This window comes from Aspergillus caelatus, assembly GCF_009193585.1.
Source record: "Aspergillus caelatus strain CBS 763.97 unplaced genomic scaffold BDV27scaffold_65, whole genome shotgun sequence".
In the NCBI taxonomy this organism is placed as follows: domain Eukaryota; kingdom Fungi; phylum Ascomycota; class Eurotiomycetes; order Eurotiales; family Aspergillaceae; genus Aspergillus; species Aspergillus caelatus.
Window position 1 is genome coordinate 87716 of NW_022475328.1, and position 16613 is coordinate 104328.

The 16613-nt window shown below is 47.4% G+C and overlaps 8 protein-coding genes across 8 annotated transcripts; 2 read left to right on the forward strand and 6 right to left on the reverse strand.

Annotated features, from left to right (window-relative positions):
* Positions 1-2315: 2315 nt before the first annotated feature.
* Positions 2316-4269, forward strand: BDV27DRAFT_126548 (putative pyridine nucleotide-disulfide oxidoreductase AMID-like). Its single transcript, XM_032066568.1, has 5 exons — positions 2316-2873; positions 2944-3285; positions 3344-3701; positions 3765-4072; positions 4141-4269. The coding sequence occupies exons 1-5, from the start codon at positions 2666-2668 to the stop codon at positions 4182-4184; spliced, it is 1260 nt and encodes a 419-aa protein (XP_031928710.1). The 5' UTR covers positions 2316-2665; the 3' UTR covers positions 4185-4269.
* Positions 4270-4289: 20 nt separating this feature from the next.
* Positions 4290-6323, reverse strand: BDV27DRAFT_126549 (TauD/TfdA dioxygenase family protein). Its single transcript, XM_032066569.1, has 5 exons — positions 5641-6323; positions 5488-5582; positions 4977-5418; positions 4792-4895; positions 4290-4735 (listed from the first exon to the last, which is right to left on the reverse strand). The coding sequence occupies exons 1-5, from the start codon at positions 5861-5863 to the stop codon at positions 4532-4534; spliced, it is 1068 nt and encodes a 355-aa protein (XP_031928711.1). The 5' UTR covers positions 5864-6323; the 3' UTR covers positions 4290-4531.
* A 199-nt stretch (positions 6324-6522) lies between these two features.
* BDV27DRAFT_126550 (glycoside hydrolase family 71 protein) lies at positions 6523-8232 on the reverse strand. Its single transcript, XM_032066570.1, has 2 exons — positions 8061-8232; positions 6523-7995 (listed from the first exon to the last, which is right to left on the reverse strand). The coding sequence occupies exons 1-2, from the start codon at positions 8193-8195 to the stop codon at positions 6688-6690; spliced, it is 1443 nt and encodes a 480-aa protein (XP_031928712.1). The 5' UTR covers positions 8196-8232; the 3' UTR covers positions 6523-6687.
* An 894-nt stretch (positions 8233-9126) lies between these two features.
* BDV27DRAFT_126552 (uncharacterized protein) lies at positions 9127-10232 on the reverse strand. The gene has a single exon (XM_032066571.1). It carries the CDS (start codon positions 9616-9618, stop codon positions 9436-9438), a length of 183 nt encoding a protein of 60 aa, XP_031928713.1. The 5' UTR covers positions 9619-10232; the 3' UTR covers positions 9127-9435.
* BDV27DRAFT_156724 (uncharacterized protein) lies at positions 9875-10589 on the reverse strand (the record flags this gene model as incomplete). The annotated part of the gene is made up of 3 exons (XM_032072380.1): positions 9875-10304; positions 10372-10435; positions 10499-10589. 3 exons carry the CDS (start codon positions 10587-10589, stop codon positions 9875-9877), a joined length of 585 nt encoding a protein of 194 aa, XP_031928714.1.
* A 1190-nt stretch (positions 10590-11779) lies between these two features.
* BDV27DRAFT_156725 (uncharacterized protein) lies at positions 11780-14021 on the forward strand (the record flags this gene model as incomplete). Its single annotated transcript, XM_032072381.1, has 2 exons — positions 11780-13897; positions 13962-14021. 2 exons carry the CDS (start codon positions 11780-11782, stop codon positions 14019-14021), a joined length of 2178 nt encoding a protein of 725 aa, XP_031928715.1.
* A 67-nt stretch (positions 14022-14088) lies between these two features.
* On the reverse strand, positions 14089-15061 carry BDV27DRAFT_126556 (F-box domain protein). The gene has a single exon (XM_032066572.1). The coding sequence runs from the start codon at positions 14961-14963 to the stop codon at positions 14379-14381; it is 585 nt and encodes a 194-aa protein (XP_031928716.1). The 5' UTR covers positions 14964-15061; the 3' UTR covers positions 14089-14378.
* Positions 15062-15356: 295 nt separating this feature from the next.
* BDV27DRAFT_144294 (HAD family hydrolase) lies at positions 15357-16255 on the reverse strand (the record flags this gene model as incomplete). The annotated part of the gene is made up of 4 exons (XM_032070241.1): positions 15357-15853; positions 15923-16032; positions 16091-16112; positions 16168-16255. The coding sequence occupies 4 exons, from the start codon at positions 16253-16255 to the stop codon at positions 15357-15359; spliced, it is 717 nt and encodes a 238-aa protein (XP_031928717.1).
* Positions 16256-16613: the final 358 nt, after the last annotated feature.

The following is a 16613-nucleotide window of genomic DNA, read 5'->3' on the forward strand; positions in this document are numbered from 1 at the left end:
GGAGGCAGATTGAGGGGACGCATGAATATGAACATTGGTAAATTCAGCAGTTATGTCTTCTAAACAGGGTGCAACGGATGTATGGAATCTAACACTGTTACAGCTTATAAGGAAACCTCTGCCTCTGTCAGGATGATGTGCTACGGTAAACGACCAACAGATTGGCGAAGTTGAGGAGCTAACAGGAGTCATCTCGACAGTATAAGGAAAATGGATGGTATGTTGTTTGCCTAGTAACTTGCATCTTCTTTCTATGTAGCTCCATCCCATTTCTAAGTAACAATGCATGGAAGATGTCGAACTCATCTTGTAGTATAGGAGGGCATATATGTTACAACTTTCACCCTCGCCCTATAGTTGGTTATGATTTTAATCTATATGTAGCTGGTTCTAAGATGTCTGCTGATCCTTGAAATGTGGTCAAATTCCCTCTCTGCAGTATACGTGGAACTGGACATAATGCTTCTGTGAGAAACACGGCGTCGCGGGAATGTTTCCGGAAGCAGCGTTCCCTCATCTGCCCCAAGGAAGTGTCACACCCGAAACTATCCGAGTTGACTTTGTCTAGGGTAGCCTGCTGCTCATACACTATTGTGTATGGCTTTGAAAGAGGCACCTGGGAGCTTTGGAGGTTAGGGCAAACCTCATTCTTACCTGGAAAGAAAAGAGAGCCCAACAAAGCTTCCTTGCAGATGAAAAGACTTAGCAGCTCGCAGAGACAATTATAAAGACATATATAGTTCTTTCAACTATCCCAAGGGTCTAGACTTCGAGGACATCGCGATAGCTGCAGGGACATTGAATCTGCATGAACCCTTTTGCTTCCACACTCTCGGAAACGTGGACCGACACACCTGCAACGGTGCGGCACTCCTTCGATGCTCTAGAGTATGCACCTAGCTCTAGTCTCTATGCATAGTCTGTAAGATGCTGATGATCATCTTTTACAGAAAAGAGAATATCGTATCAAGAAGGTATGCAAAACAATACTATCAAGCAATAACGTATGGTATGTATCGAGTGTATGGTAACATCGGCCAAGGTAATGTATTTCGTGAACGATACAAATTTCAGTACATCACACTAGTCCCCTTACAGCACCAGTCCCACCTCGACGAAGAAATTTTCTCTTCAACATATTGAACTGTGTCCCACACACTAGTTTTGCTTGTAGATCGGAATGCGTCGTAAATGGCGCAATCCGTTCGTATCCGGAGCGACGCAGAGAGCTTCTTGAGCTTCGACATAGCGAGAAGTGGGTTCTTGTTCTTGGTATACTCCGTAGGGTAGGTAGATCAAGAACAAATATTCAACGCAACGCAACCTTTTAATTTGGTAGAAGCCGATATCGCCAGGTTTGGCCTTGTTTTTCATGTTGATATTCTTAGTGGCCTCAGTTTTCTTGACGGACCGTGGGATATAATTCATGGTCATGGGGGCACGTTGTTGGTCATCTGCAGGGACTAGTTTGCGTCTCGTAATGCAACATACTCATGGAGACAATCCCACGTGCACAGAGATGATCATCCCATTTCGCATATGTCGAGCACGGGGTGTGCAAATTACAAGGATAGCGATCGAGGGGGAAGACCATTTACAACGAATATAAAAGGGCTTTAAGGGCAACCACAGTAGTAATGCACCTTTGAGTATGCATCAACTCTTCCTCTATACATGAACAGCCCATGAGGCAAGGCTCATGCTAGTCGGTGCATATTGCTCGAAGGCTAGGAGAAACTTTCTACTCCTTCAGTTTCAGAACTCGAATTCCTTGGGGCTCCACCTTTGTGGCATCGAGGAAGTACACTGGGTAGCGTAGACCCTAGAAGCATTATCCCAAGATTCCCAAGATCAGATAACTTTAGACTTTAGGTGAGACTCTCGGCGAAACAAAGAAATAGAAAAGCCGGTTGCGATGGAGGGGGTGGATTTCGGATCAGATAACTGTAACTGTGTCTGGAACGGGGCGGGTCGTCCACGAACATTGCGGAGCTTCCGTTTTCAGTCAAATGCCCCTTTGGCTTGGATATCCTGCGTTTGTTTCTTAAGGGGAAATAATAATAAAAAATAATCCAACTCCACTCTTCTCACTGAGTTTCTCTTATGCAATCAAACCCGCCATGGATTCACGTGCCCTTTCTGAGCCGAGATCTGATAAGATACGAGAAACTTTACTTGGCGCGGGTGATGGCAGTATCCGGAATGGCGAGACAATCTGATTAGACATCGGCAATGCATATACTTCCCAACTTAAGCAATACCCCATTATCGATAACTCTCCCCCTCATGAAGGTCAAATCTAGAAAAATAACCATTATATTTCCGCCAATATGCCAACATGCACAGCAGCGCATACGAAATAACATACTACTACTCTGCTATTCCTAACCTCCCGGGACAATAAATCCATTTGTAGTCGTTTAATATAGAAACCTCCATTAGCTCCACCGTTCCGGAGTTCTTGATCCTTGGCTTCGGATCCATTTCGCCAATGCAGGCGCAGCACACGTCCGGTCATTACCGCTGGCTTTAAAAGAAAGAACCCCCGTTTCCCATGCTTTCTCCGCCCTTTACTGAATATCATCATTGTTTCCCTGGTCGCCGCCATCTCCTCTCTCCAGATATATTGCTTGATTCATTAATATCCCCGTAGACCGTTGTTATAATGCCCTCCAACGAAGCCCTTACCCCTCTTCTGCGCCAGTTCCGCGTCTTGATTGCCGGTGGCTCGTACGGCGGACTGAGCGCGGCCCTGGCACTGCTTGACCTTTCCAAGGGTCGTCTTGCTCGCTTCAACTTCACAGAGGGCGCTAAGCCCCCTCCGTACCAAATCCCAATTCAGATCACCGTTGTAGATGAAAGAGATGGTTTTTGTGAGTATCCCCCTCCCCCCCTTTCGATGCCTGAGTACTGGTGACTGATATTCGTGATATGTTCCGTTAGATCACCTAATTGGTTCCCCAAAAGCATTGGCATGCGATAAGTTTGCTGCGAAGACATGGACACGGTTCTGTGACATTCCCGCATTGAAGTCTCCAAATCTACAGATCGTTCGCGGGAGCGTGAATACCGTGGATTTCCAGAATAAGGTCGCACAGATCCTTGACCTCGAGACTAAGGAAACGAGACAAGAGAAGTATGACTTCTTCATTGCGGGCACGGGTCTCCGTCGTGTATTTCCGACGGTTCCGCAGTCGTTGAAGAGGGAAGAGTTCTTGAAGGAAGTGTTGAGTCATAAGGAGGCTATTCGGAGTGCGGATGATGGTGTTGTTGTCATTGGAGGAGGTAAGCTATGTCTCTGTCTTTTGTTGGAAGAGTTATGGCTAACTGTGGGTATTCTCAGGCGCTGTCGGAGTTGAGATGGCAGCCGAGTTGAAGGAGCTAGATCCTCAACAGAAGGTTACGCTTGTTCATTCCCGGGATCGTCTACTTTCCGCAGAGCCCTTGCCCGATGACTTTGCGGAGCGCGTCGTCTCTGAGCTCAAGGAACAGGGTGTTGAGGTCATTCTGGGTCAACGGGTTATTGATACCGCAGCAGTAGAGGAAGAGCAAGGGAAGCGTACATGGAATCTGACCTTGGCCAGTGGAACGATACTCAAAGCCGGTCATGTTATGAATGCAGTTTCGAAAAGCTCGCCTACCTCATCGTATCTGCCCAAGGATGCCTTGACCGAAGACGGCTACGTCAAGATCCTTCCAAAGTATGTTGCTTCGTACCCCCGTTCCTGGATTCGGATGGTTTATGAAAGCTAACCTCGCCACAGTCTGCAATTCGCCAACCCAGTGCCTAACGCAGAGCACCACTTCGCCGTTGGTGATATTGTTCAGTGGGCTGGCATCAAGCGTTGTGGAGGTGCCATACATATGGGCCACTATGCAGGAACCAACGTCCATCAGCTTATGTTAGCAGAGGCCACTAAGACCAAGCCTGAGTTCATGAACCTCATCAAGTACCCACCCGTGATAGGGTTGGCCTTGGGACATACAGCCGTGTCGTATACCCCTGACGAGGGGACTAAGCATGGCAAGGAGCTCCTCGGGACTTTGTTTGGAGAGGATATGGGTTACAGTAGTAAGTTAACTCCATAAGAGACCGAACTGTCGTTGATTTGACATGGACAATGACTAACATTAGCATAGTTTGTTGGAACTATATGAAGATGTCCGAGCCTTGCCAGGCGTGATTTGAGAGTTTAAACAGTACTTCTTTCTACGTCTATTTTAGGTTCGCCTATCCATTCCTGAGCTGGAATTTGGAGTTGGATAGGCGATTATCATCTTTGATTCCCTTTTCATGTTTCTCTCTTTTTCCTTTGCTTTTTTTTTTTTCACTATATAAGTCTGTTTAACTCAAAGGGGTAAAATGACTTACAAGCTATTGGCGCTGTGGCTCTCTGAGATTTACATGTTTTATTTAATCATGCAATGAATACCAAGACTTGTCTCTGTGCATTTGTGAACATTATTAATGCACCCCTAGATTTCAGAAACAACAACCGACGCCAGATATATGATAAGATATTCATTACCGTTAATTCTCAGCAAGAGCTTCTCTCCGCGACTTAGACTGAGGATCAAAATAAGGGGCCTCGCCCAAACTGCAGACTCGGTCACCAGCCCGAGCTTCCTCATAGTCATATGTCGCACAGTGCCAAGTTGACCTGTTATCCCAAATTGCCATGTCGTTCTTGTTCCACTTGAACCGAATCTGGGCGTCATGGTTTTGCGTGACAAGCTAAATGTCCTCAGTACATATATTCAAGGCTCTAAATGTTCCTTCTATCCACTCACGTTGAATAGATATTGCAATAGCATATCAGACTCATCTTTGGTTACCCCGTTGATACGACGAGTAAATCCCTTGTTCACATACACCGACTTCCATCCGGTAACCGCTATCGCAATGTCAGTCATACTAGATCCCAAACCGAGGGAAGGGAGAGCGGGAAGAAAAAAAGAAAAAAAAAAAAACATACGATTAGTCCGCACAACCGGATGTACAGCCGTAAGCTCCTCGCCATGATTAAGAGGCGAACCCCGGATACCCTTTCGTAAAGGGTTACCCAATCTCCGCGCCTCATCGTGGAAGAACGTAGCATCATGCGTCGCCGTTAGCCCTTCCAGAAACTCCGCCATTTGCGGCGAGAGACGATCGTAGATCTCATAGCCCGAGGCCCAGAGCGTGTCGCCACCTGTCTTAGGGAGAGTGTGAATCTTCAGCATCGCATAGTCGGATGGTACTCGCTCGAAACTGATGTCGGTGTGCCATCCTACTGAAGCGAAGCGGCTCGTGTCGCTGAGCTGATGTGTCAGGCCACCTCCTTTCTTCTGCTTCTCGCTGCTGATGACGCTGATTTGATCGCCCAGTTCGCTTCCTTCTTCTGTCAGTGGGTGGACGTGTAAGGTTGATGATTCGGGCTGTTTTGTTTCGTTAGTGAGTCTCTGTGGAGAGTATGAGTCGGGGTGTTTGGTTGGGGGTAAGCTCACGCATCCTGCAAGGACTGATAGTTTTTCACCGAATTGGCGCATTTCTTGTGGGGTTAACTCTTGATTGCGGAGGAAGACTACGCCTCGTCTGGAGACTGGGAATTGTTAGAATAGTGAATCAACATGGTCGTGAGATTATATATGTCCACTAACTCGTAGCAGCAAGGTCTTTGATTATCCGGTCGCATTCTTCTGACTTCAGGATCTCGGCAACTTGCACACCATAATACTCTCTCCCGATAACGGGCGTGAGGTCATTATGGGTGTATGTGTCTAAGGTGCCGGTATATTCCAACGGCTGGGCGATACGAGGACGAGATTGCTCATTGCCTCCCCGGATCGTAGCGGGAGTCGCATTATCGACAGCGGTAGGCATGATGTAATGAAGCTTCTCTCCGATTTATATAAAGAATAGATATCCCAAAAGAAAAATCCACCGCTCGTGAAGTTTCGATGTTGGATTTAAATTGCAAGCAATGGAGACGGTATGTACCACCACCCCCTGCCGACAGGGAATCAGACCATTTCTATATATCTTCCCATCTGTGACAAAATATTGCAAGCGATAGCTTTATCCCCACATCGTCTCGTGTGTACGTTTCACTGTCCTTGAATCCGATTGTTCCACATAGCGATCAGCCACCAAAAGCCACGGCTGTGCCCCTCCTTTAGGCTGTTCATGCAGATATTCCATTGGTGTGAAAAGAAGCTTGGCCACGAGTCGTTTGGCACCCCCGCATTTATTCGCGTTCGAGATGGAAGAATCGCAGGCGATCATTGGCTGGTGTCGGTGAAATTCTCGGAGGGCTCGTCTTGTCGTTTAAACGATGGTGTGCTTATAGGTTTCCGTGGTGCAATTGATTCCATCGTCTAGCCTCTTTTGGCCTTAATCTCCCCGACGGCAGTTACTAAGTTACTACGATTGTATAAGACCACGACAGATTATTGACGTGTTCTCGCTTCGAGAAAAGGGGAAGAGAGAGGGTGTGGGACTTGCTGAAGACGATCTACAGGCGGTGATGTAATCTTTATTTCGTCGCTGCAGAGATCATTATATACGTACGAAGTACATTGTCTGTATGTTGTCCGGCTAAGTGTTTCCCCGGCAGCCATGTATGTACAGTAATTGTCATCAGATGCAGTCTATTCACCATGTTCCATCATCCTTGAGCTATAGTCATGATTAATATTTAAAGCGCATTACAACATAAACATCTCTCTAGCCAAAATATAGATGACCATTCCAAGCGGGAATAGACGCATGGCAGTGGACGGTGCCATGGTACCATCTGCCCCGGAAGTGCCAACCCACGCATTATAATTCTGGAATCCCTTCTCCTCGCTAGGACACTCAGACGTGATATGCTCTCCAGAGATACTGGCTATCTCCTTATCGCCTCGCGATATGCTCACCTTCACTTCCCCGGACTGGGTAAATGGCACACTGCCATGGTAGATACCCTTTCCGTCCTTGGGTGTGTTATCCCAGCTCCCTGTCACTTTGGTTTTTCCGATACTGATCGTAACATCGGCCGTGGAGTTGAGAAGCGCCGAGTACATAATGCGATCGTGAACAATCTCTGACGGCTTGTACTCAGCCTGGCCTTGAGTCTCGGAGTTTCCGGTAGTACCTCCGGTGGTGCATGCCGATGCAGGATGAAGGCGATACCAGGTCACGACATTCTCTTCCTTGATAGGAATTGTCGAGTTCGGATTCTTATATTGATCAACAACGTATGGTAAGAATGTGCGCCAGCCATCGTGGGGCATATTCTTTGCATAGTTGAAGGGGGCCTCCCCGCGATTAAAGGCCTCATAGCTATCATCATGCAGAGGACCAATATAATGAGACTCGCCGTAGTCATTCCAAGATATGATCTGAACGAATTCCGGTTGGAAGGAAATAACCTCCTCCCAGCGATCATACCACAAATTATCACCAGCCCACACCCAATTCTTTCCAAAGCCGGGCATGTTGGTGTAGAACCAGGGCGAGACAGGCATCATGTATGGGCGACCATCCAACGCATGTCTGTATGCATCATCGGCCGAGGTGTTCATGCGGGTAGGCCCATTTGGCCAGGCGGCCCAGCTGAACAGTCCATCCACATAGCTTTTGTTGGCGGCCGTTTCGGGACCGATTGACGAGAAGTCAGGGATGAAGAAGGAGTCGGTTTGTTTCTTGATATCGGGCCAGTCCTTGGATGTTGCGCCCTCAAAGGTGGACATGAATGGCTTGGTGTCGTACTTGTAGTAGGCTGGGCGGTCTTTATACTTGTTCATGAGATCGATTGTGTCTTGCTTCGGCCAGGATCCGTTGCCCGCATAATCGAACGAGAAGAAGAGTTTGAAGTCGAGTTCGTCGGCTTGGTCGAATGCTTTATCAAGGGTCGCGGGGAGCATCTCGTTGTGGGCCATGTTCAGCGCAAACCCATCTATGTGGGCGTTTTGGGCCAGTTGAATGTCATTCTTCCACTCTTTATCTGAGAACTCGGCACTATTGCCCACCTAGTAGAAGATCAAACGTGTTATTTGACTGTATCCTAGGCGGGGTTAAGGGACTTTTTGAGTACCATGAAGTGGGCAAAGACTGCCTTTGCCTGGGCTTGGGCGCTGCACCATGACAGGAAAGCAAGAGCGTAAAGCCGCTGCATGGTGGCTGGAGGGAACTTTGACCGAAGCGAGCAAAGGGGCCGTGACTTTCTCATAACAATATGGCGCAAAGACAGTATTAAATATCACGAGATTCCGAAGTGGTGTTTGTATACGCAACAGGATGAGGGCTCATATTGAGATGATCACTACCGTGTCTGGCCAGATTTTTACTGGATCAATACCACTAGTTATCCAGCTGAACTGGAGTTACCATTAGCTTCAGGGTTCAGGGTCTCACCTGCTATTATCGGTTAGTCCCTTGCCCTAGTTTTAGAACTAGGCCAATAGCTAACAACCTATAGCAGGGCGGTGGGAAAGAAATATTTCTCAACATACGTTCGTTGTATTTGACGTCGAAGTGCTTTGACCGATATCTTTAGCTTTATTGTATGCACGTAGCAGGATACTTCAATAGTTCATGTACGGGGTGAAAGGTCTGAATGTGACTTTAAATGTGGTTTTCCATAGCTCACACTCAACCTGTCATATTTGTGATATATCCAATCAACAGTTCGTGAACTGCAGCAGCGCACAATGAGAGCTCGATTTTTATGACAACTCTGAAGCCACTTTGGGCAGTACATCGATAGGAAGTCAACTAAGCCTGTTGACGTGTATTCTATCATTGTCGGCGCGATAGGGTTCTCTGGATGACTATGGATTTGTCTAGATCTACTTCCTAACAGCTAGGCATTGATACTAAGTGCTCAGGTCAGCATAAGGTGGCCTCAAATCCCGCAATCTATTCGTTCAGGTAGGCTTTAAATACTAATGTAGGTACATACATAATAAATTTATACCTTGCGTTGCCAATCCTGCGACTCATCGACTGCCAAGCGCTTCCATACATTGTTTTACAGCGATTACTCTGAGCTGCATATTGAGTTTAGACTCGAATCGCCTTCTATGCGACGTGGGATTCTGAGTTGCGCAAACTATCGCTAGTCGTAACGCGAGATGCTCTACTGTAGGGAAAAATACTGCGACTAGAAATATTCCTGGGCACATTGTGTGTAGCAAGAAGAGATGGAACCCTGGTAACAAGAAACCGATGGAATTAAAGTGGAGCTTCACACGCCCTGCCGCTTGTTGCCGAAGCTCCCGGAGACAGTAAGCCGGTAGATGCAGGCACCATGGTTTGTCGTCAATATCGACTACTGCTGCCGCAAAATTTCAGTAAGGAAAACGCACTGGAACCTCTAAAGACTCTCTGCTGGCTCAAAGGGACAGTTGCTACAGGGCAACACAGAAGATGATCCAAGATAGCGTGGTTTCTGTGGTCAAGGTATCATCCTATGTCGACGATAACTGTGGGGCTGTCAATTTCGGCGACCGGGTTTGTACGGAAGGCTGTGTGGTTTCAGTCCTAATATAGAAATCACAAGTATACCCAACTGCGGTGAAAGCAAGCAGTGAGAAAGTAGTCCATGCGAACTTAGTTCCTTGAGGATGAACTTTTTTTAAAAGTTCTTCCATACATATTATCGCCCACCCATGGTACAGTTGTCTTGGCGTCTAGGAAGCAAACCAGTCTTTTGGTTCATTGAGCAGACGATACTGAGACATGCTGGATCTGGCGTTATCTCTGGGTTGCTCAACCGGTCTAGCACGTTACCGATTAGGTAAATCGTCTGCCCGACGAAGCCGAGAATATACAACCTTGCCGACCGTGTCGCAGATAGCTTTGCGCATACCACCACACTGTCTTGATACGGGCTATGACCTTTATTATCTAGATATCGATTAGCGTAGTTGCGCGGAGTTCATCCGGAGCTAAAGCTCTGATCCAAGTGGTCAGGTATGCTATTCTTGTTGAATCTGTTTTCTCTCCGTGTGCCAATGGATTTGCGGCTCCGTAGCCGTAGTAATTGCTAGTGGCATTGCTGCGGACTGAGGTGCCCATGTTCACATTCGCGATAGTATTAACGTTACGTCCAAGGGCCTCGCATATCGTTTTCGATACGACTGGACCCCCAATACAAGGGTGGATGTCCGTCGTAGTAGAAGATATTATGCCCACCTGGCGAAGTGAAGCATCCGGTCTCTCCTGTGGCCGCACATCCTTGGGCAAAAAATATACCAATCTCAAGGTAACCGGTACGAGAACCCTAAAGACGAAGAACGCAACACCAGGCCACGTGCTCAGAGCGGGGACTATATCACTAACACATGTCCAGTCAGCTTTCCGCAAGAGAGAAACCGCGCTCTGGTTCATGTTTGACAACTCACTCCTCGCTAAATTTAGTATTAGAGGGGCCATTTCGTATTTGCGCTATTCGGAATGTCGCAAAGCCTAGCGAAGTTGCATATTAGCCATGTAGCTTCGGGCGAAGGGCAATAACGCGATCGAGTTTACCCACGTCGCGGTTAAGTAATGCAGTTGCTAGCACCCTCCCTATATGCACATTGTGCAAGAAACATGACTCTGTCTGAGCCTTTCCCTTCATCCTGAGGCGAAAAGGATCTGGCGAAGTCTTCCTAGAGTCACTTATAATGGCTTGCGGTAGCCCAAGAATTAACCGAGGACGCATGCGACACACAGTTGTCTCGATCGCTTTAGCATTATCCTTTCAAATAGACGGGTATATCGCTGTTCTTACGACAGTAGCACCTGGGTATCTTTGATTTCCCAAGCTAAGGAACACTGCGAGGGTCTGTACTGTAAATGTTTGGTATGAGACTGCATGAAAAAGAAATCGTCAACTTCTGTCTAGAAGTCAAGTCTAGGTAGTTGCGACTTACAGTATTTGAAGACTCCCTACATGGTCTTGCTACTCAGCACGTAGCAGCTTAACCATGAGACCAAGCCTGGAGTCCACTGCCCAAGAAACTATCTTCATGAGGTGGCACTATCGTTCGATTTAATTAAAGCCATGATGGTGTGGGTTTGATCATTTTCCCTGGAAAAAATTGTTATATCAGGAGCAGCTTGAACCAGGATTGTCAGACTTGGCTCTGGTCCTCCGACTGGAAGGGCTTTGTTCCCTCTTCCTATTCTGGGCGTAGGACCAGTCGAATTAAATGGCTGGCTGAAGCATTCATTTCGCCGATCATTTTAGACTTCCTCCCTGCACTAGCATTTCTAAAATGGGACTAAATTGTATCGTGTAAAGTTAGAAGTATTAACATATTTCTGTATATTTGTCGGAGAATACATCCGGACCTCTAGGCTTAAAGCGATTTACATTCCAATAGAGGTATTTTGACTGAGCTCTACGGGAAATATGTGAGCCCCCTTCGGGCACATAACGCATCTAAATATCAGCGGCTAAATTGGCAATATCCTTTAAGGCTCCGGAGTGCCAGCCTTTAGGGCCAGCTGCAAGGAGGTGGTTGAAAGATGTAAGGGGAGGGAAAGTCTGAATCGAATTAAAGCTGGTATACGCCAACAAAATGATTGCTTTAGCTTGGTTTAAATTGATGCTTATACCATTCATTGGAAAAATCATGGACTGCATGCAACAATTCTTTACTCTGAGATACCTTGCGTCACTCAATTGCAAGCAGTGACTGGAAAAAAAAAAAAAAAAAAGAAAAAAAAGAAGAAGAAGAAGAAGGCCCTACAAATTACGACATTGTATATCTGCAAGTAAAGCCCACTAACGAGGCTGCGAGGTTGCAGTCGCCGTTCGTCACAATGCCGGGCTATTTCATATGCATAGCGATAGCACTCTTTCTCGCTCACTTCTCTGTTGGTATTTATGCCAGCTCTGGCCCATCCTCTGTTTCATCTCCGTCTCCGATAGAAAATCAACCCATTGGTCATTCGATCGACATCCCAGCCCAAAACAACGTTCTACCCCGTGATCTTGAAGAGATCATTCTGAATGGCCCCGATGAGCAAAAGGCCCGCGAGTGGAATCTCCACTATACGTCCGAGCCACATTTCCTGGGCCAAGGAGAATCTCTCGCTGTGTGGACTCAAGACAAATGGCGCGAATTTGGGGTTGAGAACACCTCCATCAAGGCATATCCAGTCCCCACTCCGCCCACCAAGCCGGTGTATCAAAGGCTCGCGTTACTTGAGCGGAAGCCTGGCCAAGATGACACAGAGTTATTCAACGCTAGCCTGAACGAAGGTTCGACTTTCGTGAACCCCATCAGTGGAAAAATCGTCAGCACTCCTCAGTTCTTCTCCAGTTCGCCAAGTGGAAATGTTACGGCACCCTTTGTATTTGTGAATTTTGGTGAGGAATCAGACTACGATGACCTCAAACAATCAAATATCGACGTGAGTGGTAAAATTGGGATTATGAAACAACGTTCATTGGCCGTCCAGCGCGCCCTATATAATGCACACGACAGAGGAATGGTGGGCTTGATATTTTACCTCGACCCGGAGTTTGACGCAAATGTCACCGAAGCACATGGCTACCGGCCATTTCCTGAAGGCCCGGCTAGGGCACCAGGTAGCGTTGTGCGCCGAGGTCTCGATGTTCCGGATCCATTACTGAAGATTCCTACCCTACCAATCTCGTACTCCGAGGCCCTCCCATTTCTCAAGGCTCTTAATGGCCATGGTCCCCGGGCGAGCGATATCAGTACCGCTTGGCAGGGAGGGCAGCTAGGATATCTCGGGGTCGATTACAACGTTGGACCTTCACCGGATGGCTTGATGATTAACCTAGTGAACACCATGCAGGGTTCGAACATCTCTGCATACGACGTGATCGGGACGATCAAGGGCGAGATTGAGGACGAAGTGATTTTCCTAGGAAACCATCGTGACGCGTGGGCTGCTGGTGCCGGTGACCCAAATAGTGGTTCTGCGGCACTAAACGAAGTGATCCGAACCCTTGGTATGGCTATGAAGAAAGGCTGGAGACCATTAAGAACGATAGTGTTTGCCAGTTGGGATGGCCATGAGCCAAGCAGTTGGGGATCCTCCCTCTGGGTAAAGGATAATCTGCCTTGGTTGTCTGAAGTGGCCGTCGCTTATCTTGAGATCGAGACTGCTGCAACTGGCACAGAGCTTTTCGTCAAAGCTAGTCCACTTCTGCGTGACGTCATCTACTCTGCCGCTGCGAAGGTTCTTAGCCCCGACCAGAGTAAACCAGGACAGAGCGTCATGGATGTATGGGGTGGTCATATAGATCCAGAAGGTGCAGGAGACAGTAATATATTCGTCGGCAATGGCATTTCCTCCCTCAACATTGGTTTTGCTCCTGGTCCAACGGATCCTGTCTTCCACTGGCACTCGGACTTTGATACTGTACAATGGATGGACACCTTTGGGGATCCAAACTATGAGTATCATACTGCAAGTGCTAAACTGTGGGCGCTGGCTGCAACCCACTTGGCGGATGAGCCAGTCCTTTCCTTCAATGCCACGGCATATCCAGTGTCACTGGATGGTTATTTAGACGAGCTGAAGGACACCTTGAGAAAAGCAATATCAGACGAAGCCTCCCAGCAAGGGCAAGATTCCTGTACTGTCAATCTGCAACCATTGGGAGATGCAATTGCAGAGCTGCACCAGGTGGCTGTTCAGTTTGACACGAACGCAGCCGACCTTGCAGCGAAGCTGGCCGGAAAAAATACGACCATAACAGCTTCAACCTACCAGAAAGAGAAGATGATCCAGGAAATTAACCAAAAGTACAGAACATTTGAGAAGCAATTCGTGGTTCCCCCAGATAGTCCAGAGGCACGATCACAGCATGTTGTGTATTTGCGAACCTCGTTCAAGGTTGTTGTGCCTACTTTTCCTGGTATCAGGAATAACGTGAAAAGCGGCAACTGGTGCGACGCAGAGGTAATCTTTGTCTCTTCCCCTCTAAAAAACGGAGATGAATGCTGACGATTGATTTCTCCCCTAGAAATCGACCCAGATTGTCATAGACAAAGTACGCAGCGCAACAGAGCTGCTACGACCGTAAGGCCATGAGTCGTATGGATCAGGAGGGCGAAATAGGTATATGTATCTAAGTATTTTGTACATATCCTGAAAACATTCCTTCTCGGTATATCTCCTTGTAAGGAAATATACAGTTACATGACCCCTATAATAATCTACGATTTCTTTTATACGCCCGGCAATCGGCGGAGGTCCCAGCATGTCAAATTTTCTTCCTTAGGCGAGAACCTAAACCTTCCGATATACCCAGGAAAGAAAGCATATCCCACATGGAGACACTTTGATACAAATATTTACCACATGAATATACGGCCATATGCGTGGATCCTGCGAGCCAAAAACAACGGCGTATCAAATCCACCGTCCTACACGTCCAGACTCAACCCAACGAGGAAGAAACATGCAGATGAGGCAAGTCACACTTAACCCCATCACGAAAATCCCTCTCGCGCGTCGACCTATCTTCCCAGCAACTCTGACAGATCGCAATCCCCTTGCAATCCTTCACCCCAACCGCAAAGTCTCTGCAAACCATACAAATCACGAACATAACACCCTGAATCACAATCTGTGCCCCAGGACCATACCTCGCCGTTCCAGAACGTGGCATCAGCCCGCATTCCACACAGAAGCGCCTCTCTGCATCACGACCGTATCTACCACGTCCACGTCGAAGCATCCGATCTGCGAATTTGGCCGCTGGACGGAGACGGAGACAATACCGACAGGCGTAGATATCGTGTGCAAAGGCGAAGTCTGTAAGTTCGGCTTCGAGGAGGTCCTGGTGTGAGAGTGATGGGATTAGGTCATTGAAGTAGGCGCAGGTCAGTTTGAGATGGATCACGTCGGGGAAGATGAGGAAGTTGGCGATGAGGATGTGCAGTTCGGGTGGGAGGTTCATGAATTGCGGGAATGGCTTAGTTGGTGCTTTGGGAGAAGTGACTGTATCATCCTGCTGAGACATGCTGTTTGGGTGCCAGGTAATTGTTCCATGGGGTATAGAGGAGTGTCGTCATGTTGTTTTGCGTAGGGAGTTGGGGAGTGGTGGTCAGTTGAGGTGAGGTGTTGTTGCGAATGGTTGCCGATCGGGATACCTACGAGATTCACGGCCCGATTCGGTTGGATTAGTCACGACCTGGGAGAACCCTAATCTTCTGACAACAATCTACAGAACGCAGATGTATGTAAAAAAGCTAGCTACAGTTTGACATTCAACTAGAGATATTTGGATGAACTGTGACTTAGTAGTGGCCAGATGGGATGATGGGCTTTATGAGGATTTGTTATATGTGAAATATAGCAATTGGATGCAATATATATAGTCGTACCGCCAGTATATTTACAATATGCTTATTTTTTAGTAAACGTTGTTGAAAGTAAAAGTAAAAGTGCCCTGCGACTCATCCTTCCTCCGTACTTCTACAAATCGATGATCAGGTATCACCCAGTCAGCACCAGCCGCCTTCAGCTGATCAACAGTGTGCGTGGTTGTCACAGCTAAAACATAACATCCAGCCAATTTCCCTGCTTTTACACCGGCTGGAGCATCCTCGACGACTAGAACGTCCTTTACCTCGCCTCCTCCGCTTTGTTGCAGCAGCCGAGTGTGAGCTTTATAGTAGCCTTCTGGATCGGGCTTGCCGATTCTGACATCCTCTGCGACGGTGACCTCTTGAGGCCGAGGTAAACGCAGTACATTGAGCCATCCATTCAAGAGAGCATTGGTGCCTGATGTTACGATTGCCCAAGGTGTGTGAAGACTGTTAAGTGTCTCAAGAAGAGCCCGTGCACCCAGGATTTCAATGGCAGGATTCTTGCATAGGGAAGGTATTTTGCTTTCCATGGCGCTTATGTCTAGATTGAATACTTGTTAGGGACTCGCTGCAAAGACAGGAGCGGAGATATGCATAGAAAGAATCTCACATTCCCAATTGGCTCTGCTAGGATCAAGGTCCTTCAGAACATCGATACTTCGTCTACCATGTGATGTTTGTAGGATCACCTCGTGGTCAATGCCTATTTCTTCGCCGATTCTGCTTTACGCGTCAGTATAACCCAGGACCAGGCTGAAGGTGCTCCGAGGCGGCAAACCTTCTCCAATTCTCAACAATAGCTAGTGGACAAGTTTTAGCATACATACGGACAAAGAGCCTAATGTAGGGACATACCTTCAGTGGAGTCAATTATTGTTCCGTCGATATCGAATAGGACACCGGCGAATTCATGAGTCGTTGACATGGCTGTAACGCTCGGCATGTTCATAGTCGCTTATATGGAATTGGGTCTGTGATTCTTGTAGTAGAGTAGAGAAAATATCTCGAATTATCTCGAGGCACTGACTAGCATGCTCATTGATTCTCCAACCTAGCACAACTTATATGAAATTGGTTCGGGGTGGCGAATGGGAGCATGGCGGAAACCTTCCTAATCCGGTAACATACCCGCCATTGTATACTCCAAAAAGTGACGCACAACCATTGAAAGCATTTTTGCCTTAAGAAACCTGTGTTCCGATACAGCCGAAGTAGTTTCGTGTCTAATATTATAAATACCCCTGGAGCAAAGCTAACATCCCTCATAACAATCACTCAGATCTACTGGGTATATGGGTATC

What these genes read in the sequence shown, in the direction of transcription:
- BDV27DRAFT_126549 (XM_032066569.1), bottom strand. Translation starts at nt 5,863, where the DNA reads ATGCCTACCGCTGTCGATAATGCGACTCCCGCTACGATCCGGGGAGGC. An exon ending in CAAAGACCTTGCTGCTACGA is followed by an intron (nt 5,583 to 5,640) that starts GTTAGTGGACAT and finishes AACAATTCCCAG; the next exon opens with TCTCCAGACGAGGCGTAGTC. An exon ending in TATCAGTCCTTGCAGGATGC is followed by an intron (nt 5,419 to 5,487) that starts GTGAGCTTACCC and finishes GAAACAAAACAG; the next exon opens with CCCGAATCATCAACCTTACA.
- BDV27DRAFT_126550 (XM_032066570.1), bottom strand. Translation starts at nt 8,195, where the DNA reads ATGAGAAAGTCACGGCCCCTTTGCTCGCTTCGGTCAAAGTTCCCTCCA. An exon ending in CAGTCTTTGCCCACTTCATG is followed by an intron (nt 7,996 to 8,060) that starts GTACTCAAAAAG and finishes ATCTTCTACTAG; the next exon opens with GTGGGCAATAGTGCCGAGTT.
- BDV27DRAFT_126548 (XM_032066568.1), top strand. Translation starts at nt 2,666, where the DNA reads ATGCCCTCCAACGAAGCCCTTACCCCTCTTCTGCGCCAGTTCCGCGTC. An exon ending in AGATGAAAGAGATGGTTTTT is followed by an intron (nt 2,874 to 2,943) that starts GTGAGTATCCCC and finishes ATGTTCCGTTAG; the next exon opens with ATCACCTAATTGGTTCCCCA. An exon ending in TACGTCAAGATCCTTCCAAA is followed by an intron (nt 3,702 to 3,764) that starts GTATGTTGCTTC and finishes ACCTCGCCACAG; the next exon opens with TCTGCAATTCGCCAACCCAG.
- BDV27DRAFT_126556 (XM_032066572.1), bottom strand. Translation starts at nt 14,963, where the DNA reads ATGTCTCAGCAGGATGATACAGTCACTTCTCCCAAAGCACCAACTAAG.
- BDV27DRAFT_126552 (XM_032066571.1), bottom strand. Translation starts at nt 9,618, where the DNA reads ATGGAAGAACTTTTAAAAAAAGTTCATCCTCAAGGAACTAAGTTCGCA.